Source organism: Anastrepha obliqua, chromosome 2 (assembly GCF_027943255.1).
Source record: "Anastrepha obliqua isolate idAnaObli1 chromosome 2, idAnaObli1_1.0, whole genome shotgun sequence".
NCBI classification, from domain to species: domain Eukaryota; kingdom Metazoa; phylum Arthropoda; class Insecta; order Diptera; family Tephritidae; genus Anastrepha; species Anastrepha obliqua.
The window spans coordinates 87,624,895-87,646,673 of NC_072893.1; the positions used below are offsets into that span (position 1 = coordinate 87,624,895).

Below are 21,779 nucleotides of genomic sequence, written 5' to 3' on the forward strand. Positions count from 1 at the left end.
AAAACTGTAGGTACCCTCTTTTGTGGAACAACATCAAGACGCGCGCCACAAATAGGAGCAGGAGCTCGCCCAACACCCAACGAAGTGTACGCGCCAATTACTTTTCTGTTTATTCATTTATGTTATACGTCTTAAAAAACTTTTTTCCGATGGTTCGTAGGCCGAAACAGTCCCCGTACGTGACGAATTTTTTTTTTTTTGCTGCCTAATGCAATTGATAATAATGCGGGATTGGTAAACCAATACGAGGAATATAAAAGGTTTGGTTTCGGCTGTATTTAGGCAACTCTTTACTTGTTTATATTACGATTTTTTTTTATCATGCGAAAACCAACCATTAACAAATAATATTTGGACTTTGAAGCTGTAAATTTTATTTACGTGGAAAACCACTAAATTCAATCCGTGTGCTAATGTGTGTAAAAACTTTCACCTACTTTCTCTTCACATTTATATTCAAATTAAAGTAAAACTCAAATTATAACAGTATACCAAATTTGGTTTATTGCGATTTCCCCAATTCACATTCCATGTGCACTCCTCTCACTCCACCGGTCCATGCAATAATTTTCTGATAGTTATCGATGTTTACAACTGTAATAATATTCGCATTTTTCTGCTCCTGATGCAAGTGATCTATTACCATTTGGCCACGTGTGTGAATACCGGCCAGCTCAATGGTTGCGTGATGTAGCTGCGTCTCCTTCACCACCAAATGGGGAAAGAGGTAGGCAGCAACGGCCAATGCATCACAAACCAACCAACGTTTGGTACCTTTCGGTATGAGCAGAGCGCGCTCCACGCGATTCAGTAGGTCGATAAAAGGAGTTTGCACAGAGCCAAGAACGTTTAAACGCCAATCCTGGGGAAAAAGGAATAAAAAAAAGAAAAAAAAAGAAAATTTATTTAATAGACTATTTTGTATGTTGAAGGGCGCGAGTGCATACAAGAGTAACACGAGCAGCTCCATCGTCGCACGCTTCCCATGGCAGAATAGTTAAGGGCGTTTTTACGTTGGCTAAAACAATGTGCGCAGCTTCTGGATCCATCATAAAATTGAACTCGGCACTTTTGGTAGTATTCCCTTTGCCTGTGCGTATAAAAGTAAACATATATCGCTTAAGTGCTTAAGTACTTAAATACATAGCTAATTGTAAATTTTGTAAAAAAGAAATATCAATGAAAGTTGCAATTTGTGGCGTTAACCTCGATAATTGCCGCCCATAATGAAAATTTGTCCAACGTTGTCCAAAAATTTTGAGCCATACATACTAATGCACATGGCAAAATTTGTGAGTGGTCCCACTAATAAGAAGTCAACTCCTTTCGGATGCTGAAATAAAAATATTTTATGACATCAATTTCGCATTTAAATATATTTTTTGTATAAAATATAATCACACCTTGCAAACAAAATCGTACATTGCATTTACCGCATGCATCGGTTGCACTAAACTCAGATCAACTGGTTTTTCATGTTTCACATCACCAAATCCATCTTTTCCAGCAAAATACTTAGGATTCTCCCAGGCTCGTGGTTTGACAAGGTTACTGCAACCTTTATAAACTGGTATCTATGTAAAAAAAACTTGGATGAAATAAATTGTAGCGCAAAAAAAAAAACTTTCTTTACATACATCATTTCGATTAGCTGCATCTAGCACTCTGAGTGTATTTATCACTGCATAATCCACCTCAGTGTTTCCTTGCACGCATGTGATGCCAATGATTTCAAACTTTGAAGGGGAGTTCGCTAGATCGACACGTCTTTTATATGCTTCCTCAGCTTTGATGAGCATCATCAGGCCCCAAGCATCGTCAGTGCCAACATCGCAATCGTATACCACATATTTTCCCATATTGCTTTTTTAAATTAGTTATTTGTAAATTAAGAAAATTATTTATTTTCTTTATTTTTTACAGCTCAGTAAATACAAAAAAGTGATTAAGTAAAACTTTGAATGCAAATATCGAAAGCTGCTGAAACGTCCTTTCTAGCTTGCAATTAGTTGATTAATAATCGCTAATTTTCCAGCTGTTCGCAACTCTTTCATTAGCTAGTAAATCAGATCTGAAGTATGGAGTGTCGCATTAGGACTGCCTATTGTGAAATTATGCGAAAAAAGAGAAAAAGCAGTGTCCATTTGAAAAGTTTTGTAGTTGGTTTGTTCTTTTTGTTAAAAATTTCAGACAAGTTTGCACATGGGGGTTATGTACTTTTATAGAACACAATACCTAATAAATGGATGCCGCACACTGGGGATTTTTGTACAGAGCTGCGGAAAAAAGTATACATCCCAAAAAATATTTACATTTTTACTACTAACGAAGTTGTATATATTTGTGTATGAAAAGAACATGTTTAAAAACTATTTTTTAAAAAAATTTATGTTTTTTAAAATTTAATTATAAATTTAAATTTTTTTTTTTTATTAATATAAGCCAGCAAATATTTACGCACAGGATACATGTAAGTTCATAATTCTGAATTACCCTCAAAATGTCAAAACAAAATTAAAAGTGTTTCGTTATCAGTATGCACACACTAGAAAGCGTTTAGTTATTATCATTGCCAAAAAATAATCAGTGGCGCCTGGTGGCACCTGCAATTGATTAAAACTGAAAGAGACGCTATTAAGAAACACGTTGATACTAGTTTCTGACCGTAGGTAAATGTAGCTCAACTTGCAGATCCAAGAATATGAAGGAATATGATTTTTTTTTTCGTAAAATTAATTATAAATAGATAATCAAATGCTTCACAGCCTTTGTTCTTCCGGCTAAAATATATAAAAATATCGTACCCTAAATGAAAAATAAAAAATTGGAAGTCGGCTCAAGCAAAAGGAAAAAAAACACCTTGGGCTTTGAAGTTTTTTCTTAGTCAGTTCAATACTACAAAAAAATTATACTTTTGACATATCTATAAAAAAAAACTGTAAGTCGGAGTTTAGTAATTCTTTTTGATTTTATTGTTGGTTCTATTCTGGAATTTAGAAATACCAGTGCGGCATGCCGTGGGAAATTAGATCCTTTGACAAAATTTCCGATTACAACTTGGCAAAGTCCTGCAGCAATAAACGATTAGCACAACCGTAATTCAGTCATTGCTCGGTCATGATACACACAACCTTCCTTTCCTCCCTGCCCTATTCTTTCCCTTCCCTGCCCTATTCTTTTTCTCGGCAATGAAATAACAACACTCGGTTTTTTCGTCCAAGTGGCACTTTTCTTCGGGAAACTATTTAATCTAATCTTACGCGTTAAATATAATTTTTTGGTTGAAGAATTATCCAAGAGTGCCAGTTTTCGACTCGCTAAAAAAATGTATTAGGTTCCAAATGGCTGCTCTTAATGGAACACCTTATATGTTTATAATATATTGTACATACATAGCTACTTTGCACGGTCTTCTTATCAGCATTTACATGACATCAAAAATGCTATATTTACACACAAATATTGCTCTTAGTTACACCTTCAGCGCTGATAATCAAAGGAGATTTTAACGCAACAAAGTCAAGGTCAAACACTATGGGAGATTTTCCTATTATTGAAAAACAATTTGAACCAGAAGAATATTATTATAATGCAACTTATTTATTTCTTTTTATATATACAGCATCCTTCAAAAGGGACGCCTAGATTTGTATGCCATTTTTGGCATTTGTTGAGTAGGTTGATTTTTTCGGTGGAAATAATCATCCGTTTGAATCGATAATTCAAAGGTTGGTGAAAATTTCAAGAAATTGCTTTCGTCGAGGATAGAAAATAGGCTGGCGAACCAAAGCTAGAAAATCTAGCACTTTGTAGAAAGTATTTATTTATTCATTTAGTTAAATATAAGATCTATGAACAGTAAATTCTTACAGACTACTCACACAAATTAAATAAGATGATATTTAAGATTTCAGAAGGTTATTGAAAACAACATTACATAGGCAAAAAAAAATCATGCTCGATAAAAGATGAGATCCGGTTGAATTTATTAAGAGCGCGAACAATTATTGCTTTTCGGGTATAATTTATTTTGTTATTACATCCATAAAAAGGGAGGGTATTTCGAAGTGTTGTGCAAAGTGTTGCTAAACAATCTATAACATCGATATATCGACGTTTTCAACAATTGGGCATTCATGAACTGACTGTTTGGCGATAATAATGCCTATTTAAATAATGTAATTTTTCACATATAATTGTATAGCGCCGTATTTGAAAATAAAATAGTGAAACTTGGAAGAATCTAAATATTTATATGTTTTATTTTAAAATAACAATCCATTCGACTACGGCGACAGAATTATATGCATGTAATTTGAACTTGAATTTCGTATAAGTGCATTCTCTTTCTTGTCCTGTAAATGGGCTGGACTGACGATGAGTTGAGGCAGATGAATCAATTGCTCTCTGCCAGACATCTTCTACGCTGTCTTCAGTGCTAATATTATTCTGAGAACCTTCTTATTTTGATCAGGGCCGGGCACTGAACCACGTTTCTCAAAATGTTTGACCAAATTCCTGCAAGTTGATCTTGAAAATAATACATTCAAGATCTTTATTTCAGAAATCGAATTGAATTCAAATCACAACATTTAAAATTTGGCGAGGTGTAAGCATAAAACAGCAACATGGATAACGGCTATACTCGTATATGGTATGCCATAGCCCACGATGGAGAGAATTTAGAACGTTGAATTTTTTGAACGCAGATTTTGAAGGAATCAGCTAATTTTCTGACGTAACAGGGGATGTGATGGCGGTATGGCGGTTTGTTTACGAGAAAACTATAAACTCAGTTGGTGGTATAAGAAAAAATCAACGCAGCTAATGCTCATGCTCCTATTCTGCCGTCTGAACAAGCGCAAGAATAAGTTTGAAAAGAGTTAGAAGAATTCTGTCGAATCTCCTATGTGACGCGACGTTGCAGCCGCAGTTACTCTCACAATTTTGCTTCGGATGGCCAAACTTTCTAATTTATGGTCCTACCAAGAATGCTAGAGAGCGCACGGCGAGGTTACCATAAATACAATGTTATATCTCGCAATTGTAGAGAAGTAGGGGAGCAGGAAACTCCAGTTCACTATCTTTGCAATTGTTCGGGCTTATCAAGGGCTTTTAGCAAACCATTCCCGAACAACGTTGATCAAACTTCAAGCTTAGGTATCTATCATATTTGACCTGTCCATTGTTTAAAAATCCATCAATGTTCTTCGGCTCTATTATTCATAGGCCTTATATAATAACTGCTGCTTTGTAGCTAATATGGGTGTAGCGCGGATATTTGCTTCATGGGTCCCTATGGATATGACACATCAGCATCACCTAAAGTTGGATAGAATTCTCTGTTTGGTAATAAATTAAAATAGCCAGCCAATGTTTGCCTACCCATAAGCTCATGAATTTTTTTGCTTTGAGCTTGAGTAGGTGCATTGTTTTGCGCGTTGCTAGAAATTCATCCAGGAATGCTTCTACTGCCTTATCATTGCCTGCGAATTGCTTTATTGCGGCATCAGTTGGTTCCTCACTTTCTGCGGCAGCTATTCGTATTAATACCAATGTTGCTTTTGACTGGCATTGCCAGAATTTTCTTACACTTCTGCTGATTTATTCTGCACGGCTGACAGCACTGGTCTCCTTGATCATTTTGTTAACTTTGTCACGCAATTCTATGATTTTTGTTTCTTATTCAATATTACACTCGGCCTTTGAGCGATTTCCGACCAATAGCTTGTACTTTTGAGATTTAAGGTTTTCTAAAATTTCGCTCACTTTTTCTTCCAGCTTTTCAGTATCGTTGAGAAAAATACTTGAGTTCGTCTGATGAAAGTGGTACTATCGTTGATTGCATTTGATTTAAATTTTCTTGATATGTGCTTGTTTGTGTTGAAATGCTTTACTGGTTTAATTAACTACCCGTAATTGCCAAATGTTCGATTTAAAAATCCGGTTGCCCTTTCGCGTTATTTCTATAAACTCAACTGGCAAAACAACAGAAGATTGTGTATTAAAACGGCGCTAGATGGAATGCTTTTAAGGAAACACAGCCCCTCAAACAACAACAACTAAGAATCATTTTAAAATAGTAATCGCGTAACAAAATCATGTAATACTCATAAAACAACAAGACTATTCTCTAAGGATGTGGTTGGTTCCTGACGGTACCACTAGGCGTATAAGTGTTAACGAGAGCAAGTGGTTTCGGAATCCACAGAGCACACCAAAATAAAGAGTTTCTTATTTTCTATACTAATAAATATCTAAACCTAAATATATATATATGATTGGCGCGTACGCCCTTTTTATCTGTTTGGCCGAGCTCCTCCTCCTATTTGTGGTATGCGTGTTGATGTTGTTCCACAAATGAACTACCTACAGTTTCAAGCCGATTCCGAACGGCAGATATTTTTATGAGGAGCTTTTGCATGGCAGACACTCGGAGATTTGCCATTGCCTCTCGAGGGGGGACCGCTATTAGAAAAATGTTTTTCTTAATTTTGGTGTTTCACCGAGATTCGAACCTGCGTTCTCTCTGTGAATTCCGAATGGTATACACGCCCCAACCCATTCGGCTAAGGCAATGCAAAAAAACAACAATACGTTTCGAAAAGATCTCTACCTATCAAAGAAAATCCCGTTAAAATTGGAGTTTGTGTGAGTTTTTTTCGTGAATTGTCAGTTTAAAAAGAATTTTATTTCAAAATTACAGTTATTTTTTTACTTTATTTATTAATCAAACTCAAAACCATATATTTTCTACGATATGTGAGCTTATTTCTAAAAGCTTAAAAATAACATTAAAAATAGAGGTGTTTTAGGGAAAAATATTTGAGAAAGGCAAATGTAAGGCTGTAAAAAAGTGGATGTAGGAGAAGAAGAACAAGGAAATATTAGAAGAACATACAATATTTATATGTGTACGTGAATATCAGCAACTTAGGAGCTTATTTTTAAAGTGCCATGTACTTCGGATGGTTTGGATCGTTGTGGCTGAGCGCTCCAAAGGCGAACAGCGAAAACGAAGAACTGACATTCAGATACCAGCCAATTGTTTTTCATACTAACGAGGTTAAGGGGTAACACCACTGTAGAAATTTCAAAAAATTGATTTTTTTTTTATAAGCTTAAAAAATTCTTTGGACCTTTTAAAATACAGAACAAAAAGTTTTATACGTTATCGAAGTTTATTTCATAAATATTTTAAGCTTTTAACCAAGCGTTAGTGACTGCTACCTAACGACTTCTCCAAATTTCCAAACTTTAAACGCTTTTTTCTCAAAACACGTTTTCTGAAATTGGCACGCAGCATAACTCAAACAATTTTAAATATTTTTAATCAGGTTTTTCACTACGTCTGTATAATAACCTTTTTAAGAGAAGAGCGTAGGGGATTTTCGATAGATTAATTTTAACGATTGTTATAATTATTTAAGTGCCGTTTTTTTAGTCCAAAATAGAGTTTTTTCCTTCAAATGCTTGCCAATTCCACAAAAATAAATATTTTTTAAATCCCCTACGTGTTTCTCTAGCTATTCTTATCTAGATTAAGAAAAAAAATGTTTCTTTGTTCCGGATTAAAATTTGCACCCTCTGTGCTGCGTGCCGCGAAGCTCCTTCAAGAGAAACCACATTACAAAAATGTCTCCAATGCCGCCATTTTGTAAAATTTTTCGATCAAACTTTGTAGTTTTGTATTTTAGTATATAAGTAATAACTTCCCAAATCAGAGTGATTGTTTTCCCTTTCCTTCTATACAAAAAAATTCTTTAAAAATCGTGTTTATTTTACGCGTGTACAGTGGTGTTACCCCTTAAGTGATCAGACCGATCTAGTAAAATAAATTCGTGCGACAAGATATTTGGGCTCACTAGAGTAAATTACCTTGGGAAGCAGCATTGTAGAGGACATTAAGTTTACTACTCCTATTTTCATTGGGTAAAGTGCTGAATAGCTGATAATGAACGGAGCATCCCATAGACCTTGCCTATTGCACTGTAAATGTGGTTATTCCACCATAGAGTTCTATTGAAAATTCCTCCTAGATTTCTAGTAGTGTTGTTCAATTTCGCTTCATAATAGCCTTCAAGCTTGAAAGTCTGCTGATACACTGAAATTTACTCGGATTTAAAAGTAACCCTTTGTCACAGGCCTCTTTGCTAACGTTATCTGAGTCAGTGTTGCGGTTATTAATGCAAGTATTGATGGATACAAAAGGGCAGCTGATATATAATTGGACATCATCTGCGTATACATGAATATCACAATATTTTAACACACTTTGAAAATCATTTATATATAACACAAACAATAGGGAACAGTTAGGAACTTCAATTTTGGTTTTATATTGAACATAATTTCAAATTGATAGCATTAATCTTTTCCCAGCTCACATTCCATATCCACACCTTCTAAACCCGCAGTCCACGCAATAATTCGTTTGTATTGCTCGCTATTGACTTCCATAATTATATGCGCATTGTCCTTTTCCTGTTTCAAGTGATCGATAACCATTTGACCACGGGTGTGGGTGCCAGTCAGTTCGACGGCTGCGTGATACAGTCGACTCACTTTTACTGTCAAGTGAGGGAATAGGTAGGCTGCAACAAGCACCGCATCAGAAGCTAGCCAACCTTCAATACCTTTTGGTATAAAAACCGAACGTTCCACAAGATTCAGCAGCTCGATGAAAGGACTTTGTATAGATCCAAGAACATTTAAGCGCCAATCCTTTGGAGGAAAAAAACATATTGAAGTACATTAGTATAACCACTTTATGAATACCATCAAGTACATAAACGTGTACGTACAAGTGAAATGCCAAAAAGTTCACCGATACAGGTTTCCCACGGGAGTAGCGTCAAAGGGGTATTTATGCTGTTCAAAACAATGTGTGCCGCTTCTGGATCCATCATAAAATTAAACTCGGCACTCTTGGTGACGTTGCCTTGGCCTGTGGGAATACAGGCATAAAAAAATAAAAAAAAAACATGTATTAATAAAAAAAAGAAAGGTCTAACTATGTAAAAATTATGTCAAATAGATATAAAATCAGACTTCAATAAAGTTTTTTTGTTTTTATGTATTTCAGAGTAATTTCACGAAAAATGCTTGCAAACGTACATCCACTGGTGTAAAATTTCTAACAAAAAAAATCGGAACGTATTAAATTTTGAGCAGAAAAGTAAAGCTCTGGTATACAAGTAACTACTTCGAGGTATGTACATATACTACTTCTACATAAAGGGTGTTTTTTAAGAGCTTGTGAAGTTAAAATGATAATACAAAACAGAAATATTGTTGGAATGAATTTTCTTTTATTATAATCTTGTAGATACTCGTATTTTCAAGGTATTTATTTTTTGAATATGATATCCGGCATATGTTCGCCGTGGCTTTGAGTTACATGATCCAATTTTTGACTACTTTTTCCAATAAATCTGAGTAATAAATCTAAATGAGCCCAATCAGCAAAAAAACGACCCAAATGATGGTCCCTCGGCTTCAATTCTTGCACGAGCTCTATTTTAAGCCAAGATCCATACGTAATATTTTTTTCGTAGTCAAAGAACAAAGGCCAATAAATTAAAAACGATGACGAATCGACATTTCGGCGTCTTCTTTAGCACTGCGCTCTATGAACTTCGCGAACAGATTTATTTTTTCAAAGTACATTTCTATAATTTGGAAGTGTTGTTCTAGCGTTAAACGATTAATGGTGACTTGTCAAACTTTACTGCACAGAAATGTCAACACAGTTTGCTATTCTAAGCTGTGAAATCATAGTTATCAATATCGATAGTTCTCATCCAGCTAAAAAAACACCCGATACATATAGTCCAAGGACATATTGGCAAGTTTTTACAATTTTTTTTGCATTCAATTTATTTTTAATAATTTTTGTATGAAACTATATTTCTTTCTACTGCAAAAACCATAAATGCAAATTTCAAATTTTGTACAAATTTAAAAACATTCAACAAATTTCGATATAAATTTTACACTTTCTAACTCGAATTTTTAAATTACCTGTAGTAAAACCCATTGAATTTTATTCTAAGAAAAAGCCAATTTCAAGTAGCTTAAAAATCGCGATGATTTTTGGTGTTTGATTTTTTTGCTGACGGTGTTGGGTGTTTTCTTCTATATAAAAAAATGTCGAATATTCCCTGTGCTTTAATTATTTAACGCAGTGTAGTGCCATTGAACAAATAAAATGTGAAGCGAAACATTATGAAAATATTTTTTTTCTTTCGAATTATATTTCATACATTAAATTAAAATTAAGTTAGAATATAAACGTTAGAAGTCGTTTCCATTGGAAAAGAGCCAAAATTAGCATTTGTTTGGTAGCACTTAATGAGTAGTAGTAGTTAAACTTGCTTAATATCGGAAAAGAGAGTTGGCAGCATTGAACAAAGTGAGCTGCCCCAGTTTCATGAGGTATAACCATACTCGCTAAGCATACTCTTGTTTGTTAAATTTGTTGTTGCTTTCACAAGTAAATTTTTCATCAAACATAACGAGCAGAGAAGTGGTAAATCGAAAACGCCTAATAATAATATTTTTTTATTTTACATACAAATAAATACACTTTTACAGTTTTGCTAATAAAATAAAACTATTTAGCGGATTTTCAAGTTTTATAGCTCAAATTAAAGGTGAAGATATGTGTAAGACATATTTCAAAATATGATACATAGTTTTGAATTTCAGATATGGTTTTTGTCATAATATCTCAGAATTTCATATAAAATAAGAACTGTGAGCTGAGTTTACATAAAATTAAAAAAAAATTTTTACTGATCGAAATATTTAGGAAAATACATATTTTTCATAATACCTATATCAAAAAAATATTGTCGGAATCTATAAATTATGGGGTTAGGAGTAGTCAGAATTTTCAAAAAATTGCATTTTTTGCATTTTTTAAAGTATAATATCTTAAAAATATTGCGTAAAAATTTGAAGTGAATCCAACAAATACTTTTATTCAACAATTAACCAAGGGCAATTAATTGCGTTTTTTTTTTTAAATCTGAAAAATATTTCCTGAGGCCGCCATATGTTTTTATTTTTGTAAAATAAAGCAATTGACTAGCAAAAAAAACATATTGAAAATCATCTTTTTTTTGGACCTGACCTGACTACCCCTAACCCGGACAGATTAAGCAACTGGTATAAATAAATATATGTTGGTAGCACTTCGTGAGTATTAGTTTGGAAGCCCTCAATGAGTATTGGCAAGACCGTGTTCACACAGAGATACATTTGTTGTTATACCAATTTTATGAGGTATAACCAAACTTGGCCGCAAATTTTGCTCGATAATGCTTTTACATGCAAATTTTTCGTCAAGTAAGCAGAGCCCATAGATAGCGAGCAGAGAAGTGGCGAATCCAAGTTGCCTAATAATTTTCAGTTTTTAGTTTCACTTATCTAAAACATGACATATTTATTGTACCTCCCAATGTATATATGTATGTAGTGCATAACTTTTGCATAATGTCATATTTTTAAATATTTATTTATTTATTTTTGGTTTCTAAAAAGAAGACATTTGTTTGATTTTTTGTTTATATATATATATATATATATATATATAATTCGCGCGTACCCCCTTTTTGGGTGTTTGGCCGAGCTCCTCCTCCTATTTGTGGTGTGCGTCTTGATGTTGTTCCACAAATGGATTTTTTGATTATTGTTCGTTTTTAATCATATATTAATTGGTAAATTTATTTTCATTATTTTTATTCAAAATTAATTTAAATTAATCAGAAATAGAGGAAAAAGCTTTACTCAGTGCTCGGAAATCCGAGCTGTTTAGGAGTCATATTATGATTGAGAATAAATTCTATATTGAAAGTTAATAGTTGATCAATTAATAATAACAATAAATAAAAACTCATTAATAACGTAATTTGTTTTTAAATTTGTATCGATATTTTGGGTATCGAGTATTTTTAGTTAGATATTATCGCCTACTCGATGTCTCTGGAGCAACACCTTACCTTAGTACAAAAACATAAAAAAATTATATTTTGATGTTTGTCATGTAACAGAAAAATTCTCTAGTCTACTGTCAAAAGAAAAAATGTTTGAGTGCTTACCCTGGTAATTGCCGCCCATAATGAAAATGTTTCCAATATTATCTACGAATTTCGAGCCATACATATTGATGCACATCGCAAAATTTGTCAGTGGTCCCACTAATATAAAGTCGACCATTTTCGGATGCTGAAACACATACCCTCAAGGTTATCAGATATCAGATACATACTTCCAAATGCTTCATATGAACGGAATCTTACCTTGCAAACAAAATCATACATCGCATTTACCGCATGCTCCGGTCTTACTAAATCTAAATTGACTTGCTTTTCATGCTGGACATCGCCAAAGCCATCTTTTCCATGAAAAATTTCGGGATTTTCCCAATGTCTTTGTAGAATCGGACTACTGCAACCCTTATAGACTGGCAACTGGAAATAATATGTTTTAAAATTAATTTTAAGTACCCTTCACTAATCTCAAATACTTACATCATTTCTATTAATTGCGTCCAACACTCTGAGTGTATTTATTACCGCATGATCGACATCAGTGTTTCCTTGCACGCATGTGATGCCAATTATTTCAAACTTTTTAGGGGAATTCGCTAGATCGGGACGCCTTTTGTATGCTTCCTCAGCTTTGATGAGCATCATCAGACCCCAGGCGTCATCGATACCCACATCACAGTCATATACCACATATCTTCCCATAGTTTAAAAAGTGTTTGCTGACTACAAAACTGCGTTGTTTAATTACTGAAATGCAAAAGATCGCCAACTAATATTTTGTATCCCCTAAAGAAGCAAACAATGTCTAAGATCATAAAGTGCTAGAATGTAGTTAAGTTATAAGCAATATAAATGTATAATAAAATAGGTAACAACAGTCGAAAAATGTGTGTTTCTAATTTTGTTTACATTTAACGCATTGAGTGCGAAAATAAATTTAAAAACAAATCTCTTGCTAACAATACACTTAACGTGTGTGTGTGAGCGTTCTTTTTTACCTCCAGTAAAACTCTACCATTGTTTTATTGTATTTCTCCCAAAAAGTAACTTGGTTTAGTAAACGAGGTTATATACTTAATAATCTTATCAGTTAAACGTAGTTGAATTTCAGTACTAGGAAAATTACTATTTGCTTCCACTTCATGGGTAAAATTGAATTAAAAATATGTTTATGAATATGTATCCTTTTAAACATAAGAACGATGAAGTATATACATGCATGCACACATACAGTCACTCACATTCAAAGTCGGGCAGATGCATACGAAAACTTCTAGTCATAATATCTATGTTTTGATGAAAGAAAACACGTTCTACCTTTTTCTGTGTTTTCACAAAAATTGTTTTATTTAAAAACAACGAAAAAAATATATTCCAAGTTGTTAATGTATAAAAAACTGAAAAAGGCCACTTCTCTGTCTCACATTTAAAGTCGGGCAAACCATGTTTTGCAAATATGCATACCGTTATTTCTAAATTTTCTATATTTGTATTAAAAGATATTGTACATTGTTGCCTTGCCAATCATTAGGTGAGTTTAAATAAGTATTTTGCAAAATGCTGCGTAATGTTAAACAGTCTACACTGGAGGAACGCAAAATAGCAATTCAACTGCACTTAGACGGAAAATCTGAGCGAGAAATATCGAAATTGATAAAAAAAGTAAGTCAACAGTGCACGATATTATTGCTGGATGAGAGCATGGTGCTAAGGAAAGTGAAGAAAAATCCCTTCATTTCTGCTTCAAAATTATTTGCGATGGTTAAAGAAGCTTCTGGGGTGGAGGTAAATCCCTAAACAATAAGAAGACTTCTTCGAAAAAATGATTTTCATGGCCGAGTTGCGCGGAAGAAGCCCCTAATAAGCAAGAAAAATCAAAATGACCGGCTTGTTTTCGCTCGCCAATATATGGCTAAGGATTTCGATTTTTGGAGCACTGTAAGTGGGGAAAAAATAACAATTTCATGGTTATAATTTTCATTCTTTAGGTATTATTTACTGACGAAAGTAAATTTAATTTATTTGGATGTGAATGAAGGGGTAAAGTGTGGCGCAAATCAAACAAAGAGCTGGAAGGAAAGAATTTAAGAAAAACGGTTAAACACGGTGGTGGATCTGTAATGGTTTGGGGATGCATGGCGGCGTCAGTTGGAAAATTGCATTTCATTGATGGAATAATGAATAAACATGTTTATTTAACAATTTTGAAACAAAATTTGAAAGAAAGCGTGAGAAAACTAGGCATCGAAAGTAATTTTCAATTCTACCAGGACAACGATCCCAAACATTCCGCATATGACGTCAAGAGCTGGTTGTTATATAACTGTCCAAAGGTAATAAAAACCCCTGCACAAAGTTCCGACGTCAATGCCATTGAGCATTTGTGAGACGAATTAGGCGCCGGATGCAGGAAAGGCAAAGTACATCAATTCAACTCTTGAAAATTGCTCTGCAGAAAGAATGGAATAAAATAAGCTCTGATGTTTGCAAAAAGTTAGTGGAATCGATGCCAAGCCGGCTACAAGCTGTTGAAAAGCAAAAAGGTGGAGCAACGAAGTATTAATTTTGCGTTGTTTACAAATTTTTTCGATTTTTAAAGTCGCCCGACCGAAAGTGACCTTATTTAAGTTAAGCCTTTTATAAGAGACTTTGGGATATATTTTTTTTTGTGGCTTTTAAATAAAACAATTTTTGTGAAAAAACAGAAAAAGGTAGAACGTAATTCGTAATGGTTTTACGTTACACTACATTTGGACGTTTTGATTCACAATAAATTTGGAATTGTCCAAATAATTTTAGGCCCACGTTAAAACGTTAAATTTCAAATATGGAAGTGTTCCAGCGATGCTTCCGGTACTACTATCAGCTACTCAGTAGGAAGTAATTGGAATGTGCCCTAGAGCAGTCTGAGAAATAATATCGACCATTCTGCAACACCATTTGCTTCGAGTAAAATTTATTATAATTAGTCCTACAACAGCAAAATACAAGGTGAAGTCCAAAATAAACAAGACTGAGTTAAAATAGAAACGACAGAAGCTTTGTTCTGACAACTTCGAGTTTATTTATTCAAGATAGTCCCCCTTGGCCTCAATACACTGTTTTGCGCGATCTAAAAGCTTTTCGAAAGAGTGTTTCAGGTCATTGACCGGAATGTTCTTCAGGATGTCGGTACAAACCGTTTGGATGGGCTCTACGGATGCAAAACGTTTTCCTTTCATGGCCAAATCCAATTATCCGAGTAGGTAGAAGTCATGGAAAAAATGCGATTTATAGTCAAAAAATGAGTCACAAGAGTGGATCGATGAGATGGTGCATTATCATGCAATAAGCGCCAATTTCCTTCTCCGCGGTATTCAGGGCGAATTCGACGAATGCGATGCAACAAACGCTTCAAAACGCCAAGATAGAAAATTGGATAGACGGTTTGGCCCGTTGGCACGAACTCCTTGACGACAATTGCGTTGGAATCGTAAAAACAAATGAGCGTCGACTTGATTTTTGACTTCTCCAAACGCGATTTTTTGGGTGATGGCTCATCTGGGGCTTCCATTCGGCACTTTGACGCTTAGTTTCAGGTTAATGTTAGAAACACCACGTCATCTCGCCTCTTTAATGAGGTCTTTCGAATGTTGAATTCTGATCAATTTTTGGTGCTCAGTTAACGTGTGTGGAATGAAACGTGCACAGACGTGGAGATATTCAACTCCGATTCCATGAATTTCAACGATGATTTCGGTTAATTTTTGATAAATTTACGAACAATTTCGATAGAGTTTTAGGTGATTACTGAATTTGAACGGCCCGTATGTTCATAGTCATTTAAGTCCTCACAACCATCTCTGAAAAGTGTAAACGACTCATGACACGAGATAGACAATCATCGCCATAAACTTTTTTCATCAATTTAAATGTTTCGGCAAATGTTTTATCGATCTTAAAGCAAAATTTGATATCAGCTCTTTGTTCGAAACTAATTTTTGTACCGATGACACAAACATACTGACGCTTAAGATGCACTAACTTCGCTTCCACTGAACCGAATGTCACCAAGCTTTCACTGGAAGTCAGCTAGGGATGTATCTTCCAACGCTATAACTCATTGAAAAGATGACGCCATCAAAAACTATTTTATGACGTCAGTCTTGTTTATTTTGGACTTCACCTTGTATATTTAAAATTTTCATTCATTTACAATATTTATTAATATACATACATATATATTGTATATATAATATGTTAACTTTTGCACCCACTCGAATTCAATTTTGTGAATGGATTTTTCGTAAAAGACTTGAATTATACATTCACGGATGTAGTAGTCCCCAAACCAGCGATATGCAGTACGTTTGCGTATGTCGTAATCCGAAATTTTCAGTGAGTGTATGTCAAGTGTAAGTGTATCAACGTGAAGGCCCTCTAAATGCTGCAATCTTTGTTCAACAATTTTTTGAAACCTCTAGGTTTGACTTTACATGCGCCTTTATTTTTCCTGATATTATTTGTATGGAGATAAGCATAGGAGAACAAGGCCACAGACGCAATAAAGTAGCTTTTTGGCATACCTGGTGTGGACAAACTGTTTAAATAATGTTGAGCGAAACTGTTATGTTATGGTACAGGACAGATAATTTATAAAATATATCTGATTTTGTTTGGCATTTTCTAAAGTGAATTTGATAATTCTAAAGAACAATTACCTATTCTAAAGCCTATATGATATTTTCTCAAGTCGAACTGACCCTTTCTAAAATCAAATTGAAATTTTCCAACTGTTGGAAAAGTTGCCGTTCGAAACTATCGCGCTAGATCTCTTGCAACAAATGAATGCTGGCAGTTACTAGAACTTCATCGTCTAATATTGACCAATTTATGGACAAGCAAATTATTTATTATTTGTTATTCTATCTTCGTCGAAAAACTCGTTTCTTTGCATTGTATGCAAGAATCCATAATGTCAACATCACTCAAAGATCTATTATCCATGTTTTGCTGGCCTTCCCCCAAATGCATTAATAAATATCATTTCATATCATAAATAAATTGTATACCATAAATTTCATTGTAATTAACTTTTTTCTTCAACCTTCTTCGAAATGAGTCAAAATAAAGAACAAAACAAAAAATCCATTTTTTCGCAAACCAAAATATTTTCAGCGATTATTTTTGTCAAAACCAATGAAAAAGATTAGAAATTAAAAATATATCCCTGCGATACTTAAAAATGAATTATAAATGCGGCGCATTTGCAACATATTCCCATACAAATTCATGTAAATACATAGGGATCTTGCCAGGCTCGGTGCCCGAAGGCTTTAAAAAATTGGCGACGAAGATGGGAGTCTCGCGCTCCTGGATCTTAATAATAAGAGTTTTACTGAGCCTCTCGCTAAGCTAGATGAGCAGTATATAGAAATGTAGCATGTGCGCACTGCTCGTTTCAAATTCTATCGTCCCTAAACAGAGTTACAAGGGAATGCAGGTTCGAATGCCAAAAGGATAATCGTAAATAATCGTACGTGGATTACAAGATACGTGATATGGAAGTCTTACATATCTCACACGACAAGGTTCGGTCAGCAGCACTTGAAAAGGTTAACATAACTCTCGACGAAGTTTTCAGTATCTCCTCAGTCTACGAATTAACTGTACAGACGTCTTTATAATCAATAAAAAAATTGTTGTTAATCGACATAAAAACGAGATTTTGGTAATAAATCTAAGAATTCAAAATTATTTCGTAACTCAGGTCCAGAGTCCAGAATGCAAAAAGTCTCATCAGCGAACTCAATGTTTTCACTATAAGAATAAGTCGGTGCGTAGTAAGTGTTTGAAAATTGGTCATATTTCTTCAGTTTGCAAAATTTAGTCAGTTTTCTAAGAGAAGGTGCTCAAGGTTATTGAGGAAGATGTTTATTCATCCCTCGAGACAATAACTGCAATAAATTTTCTCAATTTTCAACACTACTGACGATTACTAGCGTGTGGATTTCCCGCAGCGCAGACTAGTTGCATCTTCAATACTATACAATTTTTGTGGTTTAGCTACATACAAACGTGTTCCTCAATAAGAATTGGTGCGCTTATAGCTTTGTGTATGAGGCCCGAAACAGAATTTCAGCGGAACAGCGGGTAACGGGCTGACGAGTGGTGATCAACTGAAAATTCGATCGGTTAAACGCAATTGCGACGCGGATGGCTTTCAACTGATATTTTGTGATTACCATAAAATAAATTTTGTAGTGAAATCTTTTCGTTTGCTATATTTGTGAAGCGAAGCAACTCATTGGAGTTCATATTTACAAAAAAAAAACTTATTTCTAAATTATTGATAATTTGTAGGGTTTCTTGTGCAAATCAAATATTATTTGCTTCTTATTTTCCTGCTGTTGGTTGTACACAAATAAATTTTCATCAAGTAATCAGAAAAGCAACCCCGAGTATAATAGAAATGAATTAATTATTTTGATACCGTAGAAATAGCAGACCGCAAGAAATCCGTCCCCGCAATTTCATGCTATTAAGGGGTAACACCACTGTACACGCGTAAAATAAACACGATTTTTTAAAGAATTTTTTTGTATAGAAGGAAAGGGAAAACAATCACTCTGATTTGGGAAGTTATTACTTATATACTAAAATACAAGACTACAAAGTTTGATCGAAAAATTTTACAAAATGACGGCATTGGAGACATTTTTGTAATGTGGTTTCTCTTGAAGGAGCTCCGCGGCACGCAGCACAGAGGGTGCAAATTTTAATTTGGAACAAAGAAACATTGTTTTTCTTAATCTAGATAAGAATAGCTAGAGAAACACGTAGGGGATTTAAAAAATATTTATTTTTGTGGAATTAGCAAGCATTTGAAGGAAAAAACTCTATTTTGGACTAAAAAAACGACACTTAAATAATTATAACAATCGTTTAAATTAATCTATCGAAAATCCCCTACGCTCTTCTCTTAAAAAGGTTATTATACAGACGTAGTGAAAAACCTGATTAAAAATATTTAAAATTGTTTGAGTTATGCTGCGTGCCAATTTCAGAAAACGTGTTTTGAGAAAAACGCGTTTAAAGTTTGGAAATTTGGAGAAGTCGTTAGGTAGCAGTCACTAACGCTTGGTTAAAAGCTTAAAATATTTATGAAATAAACTTCGGTAATGTATACCATAAAACTTTTTGTTCTGTATTTTAAAAGGTTCAAAGAATTTTTTAAGCTTATAAAAAAAAAATCAATTTTTTGAAATTTCTACAGTGGTGTTACCCCTTAAATATATAATATTTAAATAGTACAGCGCCAACCCGTTAGACGCTGCCGGCTGCAATTCCGTGCAAGGGGTAATATAATATCTAGTACGTATGGCGCATTTCGCTTGTTTTTGACCCAGTGTGGATCTAGTCATTAATCCATTTTTGCTGTTGACAAAACAGTATTAGGTGGTGAAAGTTATTTATTAGAGATATAATTATGAATAATTATAATACATTACGAAAGGCCTTAGTAGCTACGACTGTCAACTTGAGGTGAAATACTAATAGTATTCCACTGAATGCAAATAAAAAACTATTCCCACGAATGTATGAACGTCTAAAAATTACAAATAAATTATTGCCACCATTTGATTTTATGTTTAAATTTTAACAAGCCTAACATTTTTCTTCTTAAAATCTATATTTCACTATGTTTGAACCACTCACTTTAATAAAAAGTGCACACTTTGCCGGCGAAACTATTCTCTCAAATGCCAAACACAAACTGTCCGCAAATCTATTCAGAGTTTATAATATTTACACATTTCTTTGCTTCGCAGAAGGAGTGGTATAAAAGCCAAGTGTAAATTTATTTACATATTTATGTGTGTGTGTACATATGTAAACACATTTAGAGAATGTATTTTTTTAATACTTACAGAACTTCTCTTACTCACGTGCAATTATGTGGACTTATTCGCTTAAGAGAGCAATGATCGAGTATAAAACGTGTACGCAGACTGATTTCGCCCAATTTTTATTATACTTCTACTCGTACATATCTGCATACATATATTAAATTATAAGAATGTAAATATGGATAAGTGTATGTTTATGTGGTAAACCACTTTATTGAAGCAAATACCATACAAAATTTATGGCTATCAGGCCTGTTACTAAATTTAAATGCAATTTTTTTTTATAAAAATATAGGTACTCGTGTGTACTTATAAATATTTACCGTGATATCGTAGTAGGTTGCGCCAAATTTATGATTTTTGCAAGACAAGACTAGACAGCTGCATTATAAAGGGTGGTTAAATTTCAAGGGCCGAAGTTGTATGTGAACTACACCTAAACGTCAACGTGCGACTTCTTGCTTTGGGGTTATTTGAAAGAAAAGGTGTACGTCGATAAGCCAGCAACAATTCAAGAGCTAAAGGATGAGATAATTCGGCACATTAACGGCATGGAACCTCAATTATGCCTCAGCGTCATCGAAAATTTGGACCATCGGATGGAGGTGTGCCGCCGAGGCCGCGGCGGCCATTTGACCAATATTTTATTCCATACGTAATTGAGCTATACCAATATTATCATAATAAAGCGAAATGACAATAATTTCTTTAAAAAATTGTATTTTATTCAAAATCAACAACGGCCCTTGAAATTTAACCACCCTTTACAAACAGACAAGCAATGGAGCGCGTAAAGATCAAAATAAAGATTTCCATCACTTAAACTTTTTTTTTGTTTAGTAAAAAAAGTTACTGAAAAACAGGTATGATTAATTATGCGCCACCTTATACTTGTATTGTCACTCGATTGATCCAATCTATGTAGGTTTTATTTCAAAGTTAAAAGGATACATTGTTTTTTTTATTTGACCGTGAAAATATGTATTTTTAGTGAATTTCGGAAATGCGGCATTTCAGCTTAAACATATGATGGCATATTAACGCACACACAATAGAGATGGATTAATTTGCTAATATACAGTTTTTCTATAAGTTAGTTAGTTCCCTCTTTATCAAATTCAAATTTATTTTGCTCTAATCAGGCTATAATTTGAATAGTAAAAATTAAGAAGGGAAATCTGTTTACAACTTTCTAAAAATTATTTTTTACACATGGTCTATAGGTATTATGAAGATTATAGTGTTAAAGTTTTATATAGAGATTCAAAGACATTAAAAAAAATTGACTATTTTTACGCGTTTTTCCGAAAATTGAATATTTCAAACTGGCGTGTCGTTTCGTTTAATTGGTTAGTACCAAAAGAAATTTTCAAACAAATCGGGTTTCTAAAAAGTGCAAATTCTTATAGTAAACATTTGTAGAATTGTTGGGACACATTTTATTTTAGTGAAAAAGGTCGAGTAGAAGTAGAAAGAGGTCGCTTTATTACCTGATTCACATTATTCAGAAAAAACTATTCTATCAGCTTATTCTCGACTTCTCTTTATAACTTGAACTAGGATCATAATAATTAATTGATATTTAACCCTTTTTTAACGTTTAAAAAAATGGTTCAAGATTTTCAACTCTGCCATTTTGAATGTTTTTTCGGATTTTAATCATCGCAGCTCGTGCCAGAATCATAAGTATATTTTTTGTATTAATAACAGCTTGTTTTTTTTTTTGGTTTCAGACCTTTCAAATTTCAGATATGTATCCTGTCAACCGTACTTTAATAGGAGTAAATACAGGCAGCCATACTGGACGGATTTTTCATTGAAAACAAAAACAGTG

The 21,779-nt window shown here is 33.9% G+C and overlaps 2 protein-coding genes and 1 pseudogene across 2 annotated transcripts; all 3 read right to left on the reverse strand.

Moving 5' to 3' along the window:
* Window positions 1-478: 478 nt before the first annotated feature.
* LOC129238906 (nucleoside hydrolase-like) lies at window positions 479-1,996 on the reverse strand. Its single transcript, XM_054874134.1, has 5 exons — window positions 1,638-1,996; window positions 1,404-1,574; window positions 1,207-1,333; window positions 948-1,090; window positions 479-862 (listed from the first exon to the last, which is right to left on the reverse strand). The coding sequence occupies exons 1-5, from the start codon at window positions 1,857-1,859 to the stop codon at window positions 503-505; spliced, it is 1,023 nt and encodes a 340-aa protein (XP_054730109.1). The 5' UTR covers window positions 1,860-1,996; the 3' UTR covers window positions 479-502.
* A 3,300-nt stretch (window positions 1,997-5,296) lies between these two features.
* LOC129238246 (uncharacterized) lies at window positions 5,297-7,972 on the reverse strand (annotated as a pseudogene).
* LOC129238908 (inosine-uridine preferring nucleoside hydrolase-like) lies at window positions 7,814-19,820 on the reverse strand. Its single transcript, XM_054874135.1, has 6 exons — window positions 19,755-19,820; window positions 12,537-12,787; window positions 12,306-12,476; window positions 12,105-12,231; window positions 8,805-8,947; window positions 7,814-8,724 (listed from the first exon to the last, which is right to left on the reverse strand). The coding sequence occupies exons 2-6, from the start codon at window positions 12,756-12,758 to the stop codon at window positions 8,368-8,370; spliced, it is 1,020 nt and encodes a 339-aa protein (XP_054730110.1). The 5' UTR covers window positions 12,759-12,787; window positions 19,755-19,820; the 3' UTR covers window positions 7,814-8,367.
* Between the last annotated feature and the right edge of the window lie 1,959 nt (window positions 19,821-21,779).

Coding starts and splice junctions, on each gene's coding strand:
- LOC129238908 (XM_054874135.1), bottom strand. CDS start 12,758: ATGGGAAGATATGTGGTATATGACTGTGATGTGGGTATCGATGACGCC. Junction 12,477..12,536: donor ACGCAATTAATAGAAATGAT/GTAAGTATTTGA, acceptor TATTATTTCCAG/TTGCCAGTCTATAAGGGTTG. Junction 12,232..12,305: donor TGTATGATTTTGTTTGCAAG/GTAAGATTCCGT, acceptor TATGTGTTTCAG/CATCCGAAAATGGTCGACTT.
- LOC129238906 (XM_054874134.1), bottom strand. CDS start 1,859: ATGGGAAAATATGTGGTATACGATTGCGATGTTGGCACTGACGATGCT. Junction 1,575..1,637: donor ATGCAGCTAATCGAAATGAT/GTATGTAAAGAA, acceptor TTTTTTACATAG/ATACCAGTTTATAAAGGTTG. Junction 1,091..1,206: donor TATGGGCGGCAATTATCGAG/GTTAACGCCACA, acceptor TTATACGCACAG/GCAAAGGGAATACTACCAAA.